The following is a 19053-nucleotide window of genomic DNA, read 5'->3' as shown; positions in this document are numbered from 1 at the left end:
TTGGAGATGACATGTAATCTCTCAGTTTAAATGCAATTCATATGCCAATAATTTCCCAATTTATTTCTATATTCTAAATTTCTTGAAATCCAAGCTCATGTATACAGGAGGAGGCAAAAGGCAGTTTACAGTTGTGAATGCACAAAACACAGACTTTATTCTTGTATTATTATTTATTTATTATTGCATTATTTCCAAATGAATAACCATAAACCTACTTGAACATGACCCTGTATAATTACCTACTTGATAACCTTGAAGGTCCCACTTGTAAATATAGTCACCCTGGGGTATTAGAGCATCAAAATTTGAACTTTGGGAAAAGGTAGACTTCATACAATCCACAACAGGCAGGTTTTAATTTATTTATTTTTAATAATTTTTAAAATTTACATAGTTGACATACAATATTATATTATTTTCAGGTGTACAACATAATAATTAGATATTTATGTGAGTTATAACTTATAAAATGATCCCTGATAAATCTTGTACCCATCTAAAACCATGCATAGTTATTATACTATTATTGACGACATATGCTATGCTATACTTCACATCCATGTGACTGTTTTTATATTGGCAATTTGTACATCTTAACCCCTTCTCTTTTTCATCCATCTCTCTAACTCCCATACCATCTGGCAGCCATCACAATGTTCTCTGCATTTATGAGTTTATCTCTGTTTCATTTGTTCATTTATTTTGTTTTTTATATTCCAAACATAGATGATATCATATGGTATTTGTCTTTCTCTATCCAACGTATCTCACTAAGCATAATACCTTCTATGTTCATCCACGTGGTTGCAAATGGCAAAAGTTCATTCTCTTTCATGGCTGAATAATACTCAATTATATATACAGTTAAACCTCAGGTCGGAAATGTTTGATTCTTAAACAATTTGGTCTTGACCTCGTAGTTCATGAAACAATGTCTCCATTGTCCAACAAAACTTCAGTTTGTGATGCTGATACCTGTATGATCAGTCTCTCAGGTGACAAAAGAGGTTTGCTTTTTGAATGAATCACTTCTCCAACAGTTTTCTGGAATGAATTAAGTTCAAGAACTGAGGTTCCACTGTGTGTACCACATCTTATTTATTTATTCATCTATGGATGGACACTTAGGTTGCTTCCGTATCTTGCTGTTGTAAATAATGTTGCAATGAACATAGGAGTGCATATGTCTTTTTGAATTAGTATTTTGGATTTCTTCAGATAAATACCCAGAAGTGGAAATACTGGCTCAAAGGGTAATTCTACTTTCAATTGGTTTGAGGAAACTACATACCATACTGTTGATTTCCACAGTAGCTACACCATTTTGCAATCCCACCAAGAGTGTATGAGGATTCCTTTTTCTCCTTAGGCAGGTTGAAATTTAAAACAAAGTGGTCAGGTAAGCCTCACTGAAAAGCTATTTTTGAATAAAAATTTTAAGGAAGTATAGATGTAGCTATGCTAATATCTGGGAGAAAGCATCCCAGGTTGACAGAAGGAAATACTGCAAAGCCATCAGAGCACAGGTGGCAAACACAGGGCCTGCAATCCTAATCCAGCCCTCCACCTTGTTTTATGTGGTCCAGCACTTTGTTTCCACCCAGTGACAGTGCTGAGCTCTCATTCAGCTGTTAAGGGTAGTTACATGTATACAGTCCTCAAATTACATTTGACCCTTTAAAGGCAACCAAGAGGCTAATGTGGCCCCCGGAGACGATGAGTTTGACACCCCTGCTTTAGAGTCAGTACATACAGAAGCATGAGAAGATCGGTGAGTCAGGAGCAGAGTGAGTTTTAGGGAGAATGGCAGGACCAAATCATATAGGACTGGATTTTATCCTGAGAGAAATGAAAAGGCATTGTAAGATTGATATTCTAAGTCTTATCTTTTAATACACTAATTCAAGGTCTGTGAAAAATAGGAAGTAATTAAAGTCAAATGAGGTCATAGCGCTGATCTGATAGGGTTTGTACCCTTATAAGCAGGGACAGCAGAGAGCTTGAATCCTTGCTCTCTGCCATGTGAAGACATGGTGGGAAGGCTTCTATCTGTAAGTCAGGAGGAGGAGGTTCTCGCCAGGTATCAAATTGAATTGGCTGGCACCTAGATCTTGGAATTCCGAGCCTCCAGAACTGTAAAAAAATAAATTTCTGTTGATTAAGCCACTAAGTTTGTGGTATTTTATTATGTCAGCCTGCACAGACTGATACATTGTCCCATCATAGTACTTTTGATTATTCTTACAATACAATATTTTTTTCATTAATGAATTTCTATAATACTATATAGTTTACTTGTTTATTATGTTCTTTCTTTGTTGTTTGTCCTCACCCATGAGAATACAGTCATCACAAAGGTAGATATTTTTTGTTTCATTTTGTTCACTCATATTCTAAGTGCCTAGAAGACTAACTGAAAGCTTCTCAATAAATTTTTATTGAATGAATAAAAGGAGAGTTCAAATTGACAGGTGTGGTCAAAATTGGCACAGCTTCTGTTGTAATTTTGATGTAACTATTTAGTCTCTATGTTTAAAAAGAAAATTAATTTAAAATAGAAAAATATTCTTCTGCTAAAAGCTACATATATTTAAAATTTCTTAACCATTTATATTTCGAGACTCCTTCCCTTATCCCACATCTTCTCCACCTTCATTCTAGTGCCTGTTTAAAAAAATAAAAGTAAGATTTAGAAATTTTAACTTAATTCTGGTGCCCGTTTAAAAAAATAATAGTAAGATTTAGAAATTTTAACTTAATTGCTACTTGTACAAAATATAAAATAAGTATAAAAAGTGGCATTGAAATTATTCATATTTTGATGAAATAACACAGTATGAAATAAATTTGAAACAAACATTTTAATAACAATTAGGATTTTTATTTCAAATACAATGTTGTGAATATTAAAGAAAATAGAGAATGTATACCAAAGTAATTATTTTTAAAGCTTTGCAGGTATTATTTCATAAAGATACTCTTCCAAAAATGATGGGGATAAGTCAGTTTCAAAGAACACATTCTGCTTCAGGGAAGACACACAGCAACTAAAGACAGTGGGAAATCCCATGTTGAGTCAGGGAGAAAAGCTTGTCAAAATGTGTTTCCTAGTAAAAAAAATTGCATCAAAGAATTTAATTAAATTATTAAATGTAAACTTTATAAGCCAGTCTAGTTGTCAAATTTAATCAACCAATCAATCAGTAGAAAACATATTCACAGATAAAAGACATATCCACTGGAGGAAGAATGGTGAATAAAGATATTTGAAATAAGTAAAAAATAACAAATAAATTCTAAAATTACAAAAATTTTGGTATTTCTAAACACACAGAGTAAAAAACTAGGTCAGCTGCTCAATAGTATGAAGAAGAAAGTTAGGTTCCAAATCAAAAGCAATTTTACCAGCCCTGGCTGGTGTAGCTCAGTGGATTGAGCACGGGCCTGTGAACCACATGATCGCAGTTCGATTCCCAGTCAGGGCACATGCCTGGGTTTCAGGCCAGTTCCCAGCAGGGGACTCACAAGAAGCAACCATACATTGATATTTCTCTACTTCTCTCCTTCCTTTCCCCTCTAAAGATAAATAAATAAAATCTTAAAAAAAGCAATTTTACCAGAAGAGGGGTCTGCAAGTAAAATAATTTTTTATGGTTGTTTTCACACTCCCTTCAAAATGAAAAAGTCCCATTCACAGTCACTTAATTTAAGTATGATTTTGGGGTAGACACTGTTATGTTAATTCCAGATGTGTTCAGCTAGAAGGTCCACATGCAACTTCATTTGTCAAAAATGAGGAGCTCACAATTCTTTGATTTCATGTTGGTGTATGAAGGAATCTTTTTAAAAATATATTTTATTGATTATGTTATAGCATTATCTCATTTTTTCTACCCTTCTTTCCCTTCCTCCATGTACGCACCTCCCACCATCAGTCCCCCCCTTAGTTTATGTCTGTGGATCATACAGTTCTTTGGCTTCTCCATTTCCTATACTATCCTTAACCTCCCCCTGTCGTTTTGTACCTGCCATTTATCCTTCTTATTCTCTGTACCCTTTCTCCCATTCTCCCCACTCTCCTTCCCCACTGATAACCCTCCATGTGGTCTCTATTTCTGTGAATCTGTTCCTCTCCTAGTTATTTGAGTAGTTTTTTTTTTTTAGGTTGGGTTCTTGATACTTGTGAGTTTATTGTCATTTTACAGTTTGTATTTTTAATCTTTTTCTTAGATAAGTCCCCTTAACATTCCATATAATAAGGGGGTGGCAATGATGAACTCCTTTAACTTGACCCTATCTGGGAAGCACTTTATCTGCCCTTTCATCCTAAATGATAGCTTTGCTGGATAGAGCAATCTTGGATATAGGTCCTTGCCTATCATCACTTTGAATATTTCTTTCCAGTCTCTTCTTGCCTACAAGGTTTCTTTTGAGAAATCAGCTGATAGTCTTATGAGAACTCCTTTGTAGGTAACTGCCTCCTTACCTTTTGCTGCTTCTAGGATTCTCTCCTTAATTTTAATCTTGGGTGATGTAATTATGATGTGCTTTGGTGTGTTCATCCTTGTGTACAACTTCTTTGGGACTCTCTGAGCTTCCTGGATTTCCTGGAAGTCTATTTTCTTTGCCATGTTAGGGGAGTTCTCCTTCATTATGCTTTCAAGTATGTTTTCAATTTCTTGCTCTTCCTCTTCTCCTTCTGGCACCCATATGATTTGGATGTTGGAACACTTAAAGTTGTTCTGGAAGTCCCTCAGCCTCTTCTCACTTTTTTGAATTCTTGTTTCTTCATTCTGTTCTGGTTGAATGTTTGTTTCTTCCTTCTGCTCCAAACCATTGATTTGAGTCTTTGTTTCCTTTCCTTCACTGTTGGTTCCCTGTACATTTTCCTCCATTTCACTTTCAATACCCTTTACTTTCTCCTCTCTTTTGGACCATACTCCACTGTTTCTGTGAGCATCCTGATTACCAGTGTTTTGAACTGTGCATCTGATAGGTTGGCTATCTTTTTGTCACTTAGTTGTGTTTTTTCTGTAGTTTTGATCTGTTCTTTCATTTGGGCCATATTTTTTTTCTCAGTGCTCCTGTTATATACTAAGGGGCAGAGCCATAGGTATTCACCAGGATTGGGCAACCCACATCACTGCGTTGTGGTGCTGTATGTGGGGGAGGGGTATACAAGTGAACAATGCCACTTGCTCAACTGTTGGCTGGCTTTCAGTCACTTCTGCTGCTACCCACAAGCAAATTGGGCCCTTCTGGTGCTGATTCCCAGGTGGGCGAGTTAGTGTACATTGTAGACCGCTGTGGGTCTCTCCAACGATCTCTCCTGTGAGGCTGGGAGTTTCTCCTGCTGCCTCAACCCCCACAGATTTTTTCAGTCAGAGATGTTGAGGCTTTATTTCTCTGTACTGGAACCCTGGGTTGCACTGTCTCTCTAGATCCCCAGATCTTCCTTCCGGTTTATCCACCTGCAAATGTGGGACCGCCCACTCCACCAGCCATTGCCTTGCCCACATTGGTCCTTCAGCCACTGCCTTGCCTGGAGTCCTCTCCACTGTGGCTGCACATTTCTGTCCCTCATACCAGTCTGGGTGAGCGTTCCTTTTTTAACTCCTTGGTTGTGGGACTTCTATATAGTTCAATTTTCTGGCAGTTCTGGTTATTTTTTTCTTTAAATTTGTTGTTGTCTTCTTTTGATTGTGTGAGGAGGCAAAGTGTATCTATCTATGCCTCCATCTTGTCCGGGAGTCAATATATGAAGGAATCTTAAGTGGTTTTTTAAATAATAGATTATGAATTGCATTAACTTTATTAGATAGTTCAAATACCAGACCCATTATTGTTTTCTAATAGCTCTTTATGCATTAGAGCTAATCTCTACTGAAATTGTTTTAGATGAGGGAACAAATATGAAAACAAAAGGTCCACCCCAGTGGAGCTGATGTGGCTCTGGAGGGATTTCATTCTCTGTCAGGGGCCTGAAGGACGTTGTGGTCAGAGATGTAAGGGCGAGAACCAGAAGACATTTAAAACCTACTTTAGAGCATGCAAAAGTTGACCACTGTCCCTTGGCAGGTTTGCCTCTAGATGGCACATCTCTACCAATAGCTCCAAGAGACACTGAGTTTTGGAAAAACAAGGGACTTCATTAAGTGAAGAGACATCTTGCTAAAGCCCTATTACTATCAAGGTGAACAAAATTAGTTAGTTACAAAAATATATTTATATGCCCTGGCTGGTGTAGCTCAGTGGATTGAGCACAGGCCTGTGAACCACATGATCGCAGTTTGATTCCCAGTCAGGGCACATGCCTGGGTTGCAGGCCAGTTCCCAGCAGGGAACTCATGAGAGGCAACCATACATTGATCTTTCTCTCCTTCTCTCCTTCCCTTCCTCTCTAAAGATAAATAAATAAATAAATAAATAAATAAATAAATAAATAAATATGTTTATGAAAAATGTCTATTTTTATAAACACATTTCAATCATAGATTTTTTGAATTACTGCTTGCTGAACTGAGTTTTAAAAATCTCCCCACTTAAAAATTGTTTTCAGCAATCAAATTAGATTTGAAAGATAAAGGTGCAACTTTATAGTAGGGACTTCTAAAATAAGTAAATAAATAAATATGCCCTGGCTGGTGTAGCTCAGTGGATTGAGTGTGGGCCTGCGAACCACATGATTGTGGTTCGATTCCCAGTCAGGGCACGTGCCTGGTTTGCAAACCAGTTCCCAGCAGGGGACTCGTGAGAAGCAACCATACATTGATACTTCTCTCCTTTCTTTTCCCTCTAAAAATGAATAAATAAAATCTATTAAAAAATAAATAAATAAAATAAGTAAATAACCCTAAAATTAACATTTAGTTCAAATTCATGAGCTTCCCCCAATATACAATTTCACTTGACCCTACCTTGTAGCAAAAATTCAAAGTTTATGTATGCATACATGAACCTATTATATTTAGATGGTAAAACAAAATGACAAATCTCTACTCAGTACAGACAAGTGCAACTGAAGATTACATTGTATAGACATTGCATACTTTTCAAATACCAACTTATTAAATACATTTCTAATAACTATCAAGAGAGTATAATGTCACATAACCTTGAAGACAGCCACTTCTGGAGAGGTAAGGGAAGTTTAGTTATAACATGAAATGGAAACTCTCAGGGAAGAAATATTTTTAATAATGTAGATATAATTCAAACATCTTAGAAGTTGCATTAAAATTCTGCATTGTTTTAAATGATGTGACTTTATGTTAGATTTTCTTTTTATGTGTGATTTGAAGGAGTAGCACAGGAAACTGGAGTCAGGGAATAGTTCTCTGGTTATCTTGGTGGTGACAAATCTATTCAATACAACTTCATAGAATTTCATAGAACTGTACAGTAAAAAGGAGTTAACACAAACTGGTGAAATTTGAATGTGATCTGTAGTTTAGTTAACAGCATTGTCCCAATATCAGCTTTCTGGTTTGATAATTGTACCATTGTTGTATAAAATATTATCACTGGGGGAACCTGAGGGCTGGGTCCACAGGAAATCTCTGTATTATTTTTGCAACTTCTATGTGAGTCTAAAGTTATTTTAATAAGCAAACAATAACAAATATAAATGATGTAGTTCCTCCCTGGGAATTGAGAAGAGAAGAAAGCCAGGTAGCCTTACTAAAAGAAGTAAACACTTTTTAATATTCTAATAAATAAACAAAGTTTTAAGAATCCAGAACGATCCTACTGAGATGCTTAGACATGTATTAGTACAAAAAGAGCTCATGATGGGAAGCTGCTGTTTATACCGGATGCTGCCTTAGAACCGTTTACCTGTTTTCACCGTTTGCCAGCCCAGCGAGAAGGGGCTGCGAGCCTGCAGGTTGTAGGAAGAGACGGGGCTGTGGTTGTCAGCTGCTGGACTCCAGGAGAGTGTGGCTGTGCTTTCAGTGATTTCCTCAACAATCACTATCCCCGGAGGGCCTGGGGGACCTAAGACAAAAGGGAATGGATAAAGTGAAGTTCAAGGTATGATGAGGAGTCATGAGAAATTGTACTTCCCGTGGGGATTCAATCAAACTATGCCACTGTTTACATTCTACACATATTTAGTAATAAAAATTGGAAATAAAAAGTGATGGGATGCAAGCTGGTTTCTATGATTTCTGGGGTTAACATAATTATGGATTTGACTTCTTTTTGGCACTGTGTTTGGAGGCAACTAACAATGAGTATTGTGTTTCAAAGAAAACGAAAAAATAACTAGAAACCAACAAAAAATGTCAATACAACTCTGGCTACAGAAATCGATCATGGCCTGCAGAGACAGCAGCAGAAAGTGATAGGCACGAAAAAGATCCCATTATTACTAAGGAGGTATAGGTGTGTGGGCTACTTTTCAAGTTCCGGGAACCTAAAATGTGCAAATACTAAAATGTGACTATCAAGTAGCTTAAGCTCTAAGAGGGGAGATATAAAAGGCTCTGAAATCATCAATAGTCAGACCAAGGAAGAGTAAATATTGAAAATGAGGCATAGAAATTTTTGTGAGAAGGTAAAAGTGCGATTCTATTATTATTATTATTATTATTGGGCTTCTCATTCAGTACAATGAATAAGAAAAGATTATTCCCCTTTTGATAATGAAAACTATGTATAAAAGAGTGATGATCAAGCTATGTACATGTACGTAGACTCCAGCTTGAAGAAACAACTGTGATCTGATATGAAGAGAAATACACCTTTATATGATTACTTCCAAAATAATGATTTCTAACAGCATTTAAAAATATGTACTTACATTTTATTGGCTAAAAGCAATCAGTTTTCTTACTGACATTTTTCTATTTTCTAATATGGACAATTCAATCTATAAGAATGCATTCATTTTCATCTAAAAAAACTCTGCCCTTAAGTACTTCATTTTCTGAATTAGTCTTGTGTAGCAAGTTGCCCTTTGGATCTGGAGATGATGACGTCTGAGCAGAAAGGGCGGAACTGGAATTGTAAGGAGCTAGGAAAGGGTGGAGTGCTCAGGAGATGGATGTGGTTAGAAAAGACCTCTTGGTAGAGGATTTCAACAGGGAAGGGACAATGAGATGAAGAGTTTAAAAACTTCTTTGGGAAATGGCATTTTCAGGAGACAAGACATTAGTAGTTTTATCAAGACTGAGAAGAACCAGCAGTGACCAGAGACGTCGGAGAGCAGAGAGCAGAGACCAGAGACTTAGAAGACAGGGACTATTCCATCAAGAAAGTGGCAAAATATTCGGATGGTGGGCAAAAGTGTAGGAAGTAATTAGGAGAAGTGGCAGTTTTTTTTTCTCTAAAAGAAATGAAGAATGGAACAAAAAGTATGGGAAGAAACTTCAGATGGCAATAAAGGCAGTTGAAAGAGATCATTGGGAAGGCTCCCATTTTTTTTTTCATTAAAAAAATCATCTACAAGAAGGAAAGGTGATTGGGTGAAAATGGGACTGGGAGTTAGGAAAGAATGGGAAATGTCTGGAATAAGTACATGATAAAAGAGGAAAGACATGAAATGCAAATATTCTAGAATAGTATTGCAGTTCAAATTTGGTTTAATAGCATCATTTTGAAATGGAAGTGACTTGGCAAGGTTAGGCTGGGAAAGCCAGGACCAGGGCCAGAGACAGTAGTTAATTGGGCCCATGCAGGTTTAGGAGTTCATAAATTTGATATGGCTTATCATCAAAGGTGGACTGAGGAGTCCAGGGAAGTCAGAGTGGTGTTGACAGACTAGAATTTTTTTAAAAGGAATCAGAAAAACGAGGTTATTATGAGGGAAAATATGAGAACTGGAACTTGTGTTTTGAGGAGAAAAACTGTGTAATTTGTAGGGTATTTTTGAATGAGAATTTGTGTCCATCTGGAGTGAGGTGGAGAATATGATTATTAGGGCTGAAAAGGCTGAGGACTTAGAGAAGAGTATGTTTGAGGTATCCCCTGTATGAATGTTCGAAGCATTAAAATAGTGGCTAAGGATAAGATAAGGAAAATAAATGAGATCCAGGTGCTGAAGAAAATGTTTAACAAGTTATTAGAGTGTGGTGACAGGGATAGGAAGGAGCAGCTCTAATGATAATATAAGAATGATAAGACTATTCATTATAATAACAATACTAATAGCTACTACATCCTTCCTGTGTCTGTGTTAAGTATTTTGCAAACGTTAACTTGTTCATGTATTTCTATGTCCCTGGGTGGACCTTATTGTCCCTACTTCATAGAGGATGCAATGGAATCTCAAAGAGATTGTTTAGTCAATAAATGACAAATAAATCACTTAGTCAATAACCACACTGTGTGTTAGGTGTAATGCTAGGTGGTAGGCATCAGAGAGTCCATTCTAATAAGAAGTTATTTGCCCAGGTCCCTGTGCCAGTGAACAGTACAACTGATATTTAGCCCTTCGGTTCCCATCTCCTTTTACTGTTTACCTAGGGAGTCATTTCAACTGAAGAAAGAAAAGGAAAAGAAAGAGCATGAGTCAGAGAAAAAGGCACATTAAAATTATGCGGTAGAGAGACAGATGGCATTGAAGAAGCGGGTTAGGACTTTGTGGCAGCTTGGGGCCACCCTCACTCCCTTTCCTGCCTTTCCACGCAGGCCATTCTCTCACTGGAAGATGAAGCTTACTGTTCTTTCGCTTTCTTAAATCTGGGCTAGACTGTGACTATTTGACCCAAAAGACAATGGTACCAATGACACTGCTTGACCTTTGAGGAGAAATTGTAAGCAGTTGTGCAGCTTCATCCCAAGTCTTACTGAATGTTTTTCGAAAAATCCATCTACTTAGTTAGATGAGGCTACCATTCTGTGAGGAAGTCCAAGCCACATAATTGGAGAGACTCCTGGAGAGAGGAAGGTCCAACTGACCCCCAGCTATTCCAGGCCTCCCTGCCCAAGCACCAGACTCAGGATTAAGCCTACAAATAACTCAAGGTTTGGCCACTACAGAGTTCATGTGCACGAGAAATCCCAAGTAAGAACCTGCCTGTGTCTGTCAGCTGCAAACATCATGAGGGCAAATAATAGATCAATGTTTTAAAACACTAAGTTTTGGGGATTATTATTGGAATTATTATTGGAACAGACTTCAAAATAGTTTGATTTGACTTTGTTCATAGATAGGAAACTTGTAGAAGGATACTCAAGGTGCTATGAAAACAGATTTGAAATTTAGGTAGTATATTAAAAAAAGATAGTTATTAATATAATTAATTTGTTGAGGTTTTCTGTATTATTCCATTTATTCTGTTCAATTTCATCAATTATATTTATTTACCTCTGCAAAAAGCATTTCTTAACAACCACCTATATGATATGAAACATTGTGGAAAATAACTTCATTAACCTAAATAAAATTATTTGCCTTTCTGAGTACTAAATCTCTATAAAATATTTAAATTAGTTCTCTTAAAAGGTATATTTCTTTTAATAATAGGTAGTAGATAGCTACACTAATTTTAAAAAATACTTAAGCTGGAACAAAAAATAGAATTTATAACATAATTAATAAACTCCCAAGTATTTTCTCTATACGTGGCTATTTCCCCAAATATAGTCCATAGCCAAATAATCAGTGATGGTGAACAAGATTTCCTGATGTAGGATACTGATTGTGGCTGTGCAATTTTCTGTAATTACAAATATTGTAAGGAACTAACTGTCCAATAATCATGGAATGCTCAAATCATAAAATCTTATGATAAATTATTAGTTATCCATTAAACTTCCTAGTATAGCAAACTATTTAATGAGATAAGAAATTTTACCATGCACATGAAAAAAGTGGGGACACCTTTTCTGTCCCCTCAGGGGGGCAGATATACCTTACTTTCTCAGTGCATGTAGGAATATGTATACCTTACTTTTCTAAGTGCATGTGGAAAGAAGGAGAGAGGCAGGGCGATGGTTTATGGAAGCAATGCCTTAAACATGTCTTCTGATACCATGTGTAGAGGAAACTTAGCCACTGTCTGGAAGATCAGATTAATATGGCAGAATAAACTCAATAATTCAGGCCACAAAGAATATTTTTTTTACTTTATCATATAGTTAAATTATATGCAATGAACCATTCAGTACAAAACCCATTTTTATTTGTGTAGACACAAATAAAAACCTATCTATAAATAACAATAAAACGTTTCATTAAAAAGTAACAATAATGTGAATAGATGTTCTATAGCTCATCATGTATTGTTACCTTATTAATCATTGGTTGTTGATATTATCACCTTTAGAATAGAATTACGAAGAGCCAAGTTACAACCATATTTACGAAGCATGGTGCTATTGGTAGTATATTTATTTTTATGGTAAAAATGTCTCCTGACACACAGTTGACATAACAGGCTGGTGAAGTGTAACTTCAACTAGTATTGCATCTTTCCTTCCTTAAATTCCCGTCAGTTGCTTCCTTACCATCCTGCTCCGCATGAAGTCGAAGGGCCTTCTTGGGTTTCTTAGATTTACTAGTTGAAGTGACCCTCTCCCACTGTTCTCAACACCATGAGAATAACCAACTGTTCTTTATGAGGGGTAGTTAAGGATTGAAATGAGATAAACAACTCAAACTGTTTTCTTCAAAAACAATTGTGTTTTCAGTGAATTTGGCAAAGCTCATATTTATCATATTTACCCATCATCATCATATCCATTATTATTACCTACCTACCTACTTAGTTATCCACCTACATAGATACATACCTGTCTTCCATGTTACCTAGTTTCTTAGCATAAAATTTTTGTCTCTCTCCACTTTACTTATTTGACACCTGTTTATGCTTCAAATTTCAAATCTCTGCTTTAGTTTCATTTCCTTGGAGGAGACTTTCTCTGACTGCCCTGCCTGGGTAAAATCACTCCATTACACATTCATAGCACCATGTATCTGTCATTCATAGTTAAAATCACAGTTGAAGCTTTCTACTTATTTACACGAATCTTTTATTAATGCTGGTTTTCCCTTTTAGATTTTAGGCACAAGATAACTGGAATTGTGCTTGTAATTTGCTCACTACTGTATTCCTAATGCCTGGTACAGTGTTTGGCACTTAGCTTGTTATAAATACAGATTTATAATAAATGATTGAATGAATACTTTTTTATTAACTGAACAGCCTAGCATAGCCGTTGAGTTATTTTGTACATGTTTTCACTTTTGACCCATCAAAGTATAAGAAAGAGTAAAATACATTTACAAAATCAGAGCACTAATCTAAAAAACTTACTATGTGTTAAAAAGTAAGATTCTAATTATGTTATGTCTTCTTTGTTAAGTGCTGCTAATTAGCCACCCATCTGATCATGGTGGCTTCTAAACAACAACAAAAACAAAAGCAGGCTATTAGTGTCCTTCAGACTTTGATTAGCAACAAAATCCTTGCATGTTTGTAAAAAACGTAGATTCCCTGGCTCTTCTCAATAGCAACCAAATTGCAATTTCTGTGAATAGAGCCTCAGAATTGTAATTTGTACAAGATGCCTAGGGAGTTTTTATGCCCCTTCTATTTCAGGAAAAACTGATCCAAAGAAAAGATATTTGGATAGAGTCAGAAGAATATTATTGCAGTTTTGACTTTTTTTATGTTAAGAGCTTTGTGCAGGTTTCTGGACCTCATTAGTTTCAGTTCCTTGATATTTTGATAAAGGAAATGATAATATTTATCTTATTCATTATTGTGAGAATGACTTAGGATACTGTATGTAAAAAGTACTTTGTAAATAGCAATACCAGCCTGGCTATGCCTCTCATTAGCTCAGTAACCTTAACAACATCATATGAACTCACAATGTTTCTTCTTCTTCTTTTTTTTTGCCAGTATAAACAAGAACCACACTGATTTTATCAAAATAGATAAGAATAAATGTGAAAATAATTTTTTAAAAAGTGTACTATTATTGGCAGATTCAACAAAGAATTCTTGTCTTCTGAGGAGCTTATAATATAAAATGAAAAAAAGGTGAAATAATAATGATTTAGTGCCTGCATATCAGGTAGAAGGTATCATGCTAAATGTTATGTGTTTTCTCTCTAATCTTTATAGCAAATATGGTATTGATGTCTCCATTCCCCAAATGAGAAGACTGAGTCTCATAAAGTTCAGATGACTCACCCAAGGCTACAAAACATTTCTATAGTAGATCTGGGGTTCAATTCTTATTCTTAATAGTATATGTATCTGAGTTTTAATTTCATGCTATTTATTAGAGCATGATACTACTTCACATAGTTCAGAACAGACAGAAAGTATAGATTAAACAATTAAAATTGTTGTGAGTGGGGCAAATAATTTTTTATTGATTGAAAATGGATTTAGAGATAGAAAATGTATGATAAAGATTAAATGAATTTTGTGATTAATTCCTTAATATTCACTCCACCTGTCCCGGGGTAGTGTAGGGAACTCACCCCTCATTATATGAGTGGCCATGACTAGTCTAGGTCCATGTTGACAATCTCACCAGCCCATGTTAGTGATTGGTTCAGGAAGCAAGGTCTAAGCCTATCAGATCATGGACATGTTCTTATGATAATTTCTGGTTCAGGAATAACTCTGTGGTTGAAACTGGCCTAACCAAATGGAAGGTTGCACCTTTGTAGAGCTATGCTAGTTCTTTTTCTGTTGTATGTGAATAAGAAAGCATTTAGACTCTGTAGTATGGGCAGACAGCCTATGACTACAAGGAGCTTTAGGGTAAGGCCAACATTGCAGATGACAGAGTGAAGAGATGGAAGCAAAATCAGTCCTTGAAAAAAACTTGAGACACTGGGTAAACCAATTAAAAATTCTACTTGTTATCATGAGAGCAAATGTATTCCTTATTGTTAAAACTGATTTGAGATTACTTGCAATTGAATGCATTCTAAAATACAAAGGATAACTGAAAATTCCCTTGGTTTATGAAAGACTAAAATTGGAATAATTGCTTATCGATGCTAAGACTGGTTACATATTAACACAAACAATCCAAAAAGAGAATGTCCAATAGCACTGAATTACTCCAGATAAACCCCTTGGAATTGAAAAATGACAAGTCAGTCAGGAAAACTGACAGAACAGCTGGCGACTAGAAGCAAACAGTCAGATAGGTAAATACATACAATGAAATCATTAAAATGATTAAAATTTTTTCCTATAGGCTAATATAATAATCATTTTGGATAAAGACTTAGGATTTACTAAAGGTGTACTATTATAATCAATATATCCTTATGACAATAAATTTCAACAAAGTACTGAGTATCAGACAAAATATTGTAAATAAAAATTTTTAAAGACCATTTTACAAACCCATAATCACATATACTGTGTTTTTCATTGCTACAATTATCTGAAAAAAAAAAAAGAGGCCTGAAGGGGTTGGAGAAGCCCCCATATGACGGCTGAATGATGAGCCTGACTGGGTACCACAGCACCTCAGCTCTCATGCAGCCCTTGGCATTGTCTGGTAGAGTAACTTAGAAGTTCACTTCACACCTCTGGGACACAGCAAGCTCTTTAGATACTGTGGTTGGAAGGATGGCTTTTTTTTTTTCAGTAAAGATCCCAAGAAAACAGTTTCTCTGGGCTGGCACTTAAAGATGGAACAGGTGACTCTGTGTGTGTGTGTGTGTGTGTGTGTGTGTGTGTGTGTAGGAAAGGGGGATAAGTATATGTTCCTGAAGACTGGAAAATTTAAGGTATTTTTGAAGAGAGGGAAAGCAGATAGCTTAAGTTTGATCAGAGTAACAGGATTTCCTAAAAGTTGGGAAAAGGGGGGTGAAGGAAGGCCTTGAATACCAGTCTGAACTTGGTTATGAAGGGAGAGCAGAGCCTGTAAATTTCATGAATGGGAAGTGGACAAATACATTTGATACTTTCGAGGAAGAGTCAAAAGCTGTAACAAAACATTAGCTCAGAATTTCATGTTTGGATAAATTGGATGGATAATAGAATAAAAACGAATCTGGAGGAGGATATCAAAAGTTTTCTTTCCAATTTAATGCTGTTAATTTCATTTAAAATAAAATCTGGTGATAACTCTGAAGTGCAGAAGTTGGAAGATGCTAGTTGAGGCTGGAAGAGAACTGAATGGATCAGGGATTGTTATTGTGAGCCATGTGATAGGGAGTCAATAATAGTTGAATATGGATATTGCTGATCAACACTGAGAACTTACATAAAATCTTAAACATGATTTTATAGCGGATGAGTCAACACTGTTCCATTAAATTTATTATGCCCTGTGTTTGCAATGGAGGTGACTGAGTTTAAAATTTGGCATGACAGGTATCCACAAAGTCATGGATTTCAGGTTGAGGTTAACTGAGGTGTTGCGGGTGATTGTGCAAGTGAAGTCCATGTTATACTCAGAAGACTCAGTAAGTGTGGCGAGGCGCCTGCTGCAGTAGATTAAAAGCTGCTGTCAAAGGTTTCCTCTCTCAAGTTATTGGTCAAAATACACATAGCAAAACTTCAAGGATGCAAGTTAGGGCCCTACTGTTGCAAATAGGGCAAGGCCCTTTGCTGGCTGATGCGTCAATTGAGAGTTTGAACCCTTTATTCAATCCCAAATCTTAATGGACATATGGGGCTTTTCTTTTGTACTTTTATTAGTTAATTTCTTTCAAATATACTACATGTAGCCAGAATCCAGCATATGAATCATGTTTTCTATTTGCATTTACTTTTTAATATTTAGGTCAGCACTTCTTGCGAGAATAAGTGTGTGTTTAGACGCTGTAGAGAATGGTGGAGTGGAAGGTGGGATGGAGTGATGAAAGAATGCTGAGGGTCTCATAGAGCATTATCTTGTTAAAGTTCTGTATTTCTTCTGTAGTCATAATTTTTGCCTGGATGTTCAAATGCAATCCCATTTTGGCATTTTCTTCTTTCATTGGCAGTTGTTTCAAATCATTGCAACTTCCTGTCAGTAAGATGGTCTCATCTGCATTATCTTAAGTTATTGATATTTCTTTCACCAATTTCACTCCTCCTTCCTCTGAGTATAGCCTAGCTTTTTGTATACATTCTGCATAGAGATTAAACAAATTGGGAGACAAAAATTTACTCTTGTCTGTCACCTTTGCCTACAGGAAACCATTTTTTTTGCTGTATGCTGTCCTGACAGTGGCTTCCTGCCTACAATACATTTTGCATAGGGACAATCAGGTGCTGAGGCATGCCCATTTCTTTTGGAATAATCCATAGCTTTTTATAACTGATGCAATCAAAGGCACTACTGTAGTTATAAAACATAAACTAAATTATCCAAAGAATGCCCACCATCAGACCTCAAGTGCCTCTTCATTTTCTGAATCCAGCTTGAATACCTGGCAGGTCTGTACCAGCCAGAGCATCAATTTACTTGAGTGGGAAATCACAGATATGGTTCTACAATTTCTGCACTTCTTGCCAGGTCCTTCCTTGAAGCTTGGGATACATATTGAACATCGCCAGTCTATGGACCCTTGTTTTGTTTTCCATATTCGCTGACATATTCTTGTTAGAATTTTGACAGATTCAGTCTCTGTAGCTTGAAATAAGTCTGTCCAGCCAACCTGCACTTTTCACTACAGAAGAAATGGGCAACTTTAACACAGGCAATGAAGACATTAAAATTGTTAAAGATTTTGCTTACCTTGGTTCAGTCATCAATTCAGATGGAGACTGCAGCCAAGAAATCAAGAGAAGGCTGAGAATTGGAAGGGCAGCAATGGCAGAATTAGGAAAGGTCAAAGAGAGCAAAGATGTGTCATTAAAGACCAAGGCTAAGATCATCCACACCCTTGTATTCCCAATTACTATGTACAGATGCAAAAGTGAGACTGTCAGTAAGGTTTCTAGAAAAAAAATGTACTCATTTGAAATATGGTATTGAAGGCAGGCCCCATGAATACCTTGGGCAGCCAGAAGATGAACAAGTGAGTCCTACAGCAAATTGAGATTGAATTATTGCTTGAGGCAAAAATGACAAAACTGAAGCTGTCCTACTTTGGGCACATAATGGGAAGGCAAGGTTCTTTGGAAAAGACAGTAATTCTGGGAAATTAAAAGGCAGCAGAAAAAGAGAAAGACACATATGGGATGTATTGACTCCAAAAAAGAAGTCATAGGCAAGGGTCTACAGGAGCTGAGCAGGGCTGTTGAGGGTGGGCCATTGTGGACAGCGCTCATTTATGAGCTTGCCAGGAGTTGGAGCCCCCTCAACAGCATTTAAGGTACACACTCATACAGAAATGCCTGAGTGTCAAAGAATTATTTTGTGATTGCAGCCCTGGGTAAATTCTGAAATCCCTTTCCCACCACATCATTCAACAAATAGTTTTTCCTCCTATTTCACTGTGTCTGCCTCTCTAGCTTATTTCCATGTTATATCACATCAAAGTATATTTAACATTAAATGTCTATGATTATTATTTCTTAATTGCTACTCCATATGCTACTTAATCTTCTCATTTACTTGATTCATAAAAATGTGATTACTCTATTTGGGGAAAAGATTACATATTCATTCATTCATACATTTAAACTTGCTTAACAATACTGAGAAACTAGCTCTGAGATAAGGCAGTTAACAAGATAAGAAGTTACCTGTCCTTCTGAGTTTTACTTTCTACAAAGGAGAAAGCAGTCAATGAACAAATGAATGAGATAATTTCAGATAGTAATAAGTGCAATAAAGAAAATAAATGGGGTGCAAATTGGTGGAGGAGGGGCAGGAAACATTAGCTAAGGAGCTGAGAAATAGATTAAGAAGAAGACAACCAGCCACATACATATTATGGGCAAGAGTTTTTTTTTGTTTTTTTTAGGCAGAGAACATCAATGAAAAATTTCCAAAGTCTTGATGATTTTTTGGCATATTTTTGGACCAGAAAGGATTCTAGTATGGTTGAAACGAAATGAAGGGAGGACACAGAGGACGATAATGTTGGAGAGATCAGCTTGTGCCAGATCCCAGAGGGATTTTAAGGCGATGATAATACATTGGATTTTATTAGGTGTGTGACTGGAAGCCATTGGATGACTATGA

General features: G+C 36.3%; 1 protein-coding gene across 1 annotated transcript in view; it reads right to left on the bottom strand.

The window, feature by feature from the left end:
* LOC118975716 (contactin-5) overlaps positions 1 to 19053 on the bottom strand; it is a 252885-nt gene that overhangs the window by 70116 nt on the left and 163716 nt on the right. The window contains exon 5 of the mRNA XM_037029796.1: positions 7840 to 7998. Within this exon, the coding sequence (XP_036885691.1) occupies positions 7840 to 7998 (159 nt within the window). The remainder of the gene's footprint in view (positions 1 to 7839; positions 7999 to 19053) is intronic.

Source organism: Sturnira hondurensis, unplaced genomic scaffold (genome assembly GCF_014824575.4).
Source record: "Sturnira hondurensis isolate 20B ecotype Veracruz unplaced genomic scaffold, ASM1482457v3 Scaffold0020489, whole genome shotgun sequence".
Lineage (NCBI taxonomy): Eukaryota > Metazoa > Chordata > Mammalia > Chiroptera > Phyllostomidae > Sturnira > Sturnira hondurensis.
This window is presented reverse-complemented; position numbering and strand designations above follow the sequence as displayed.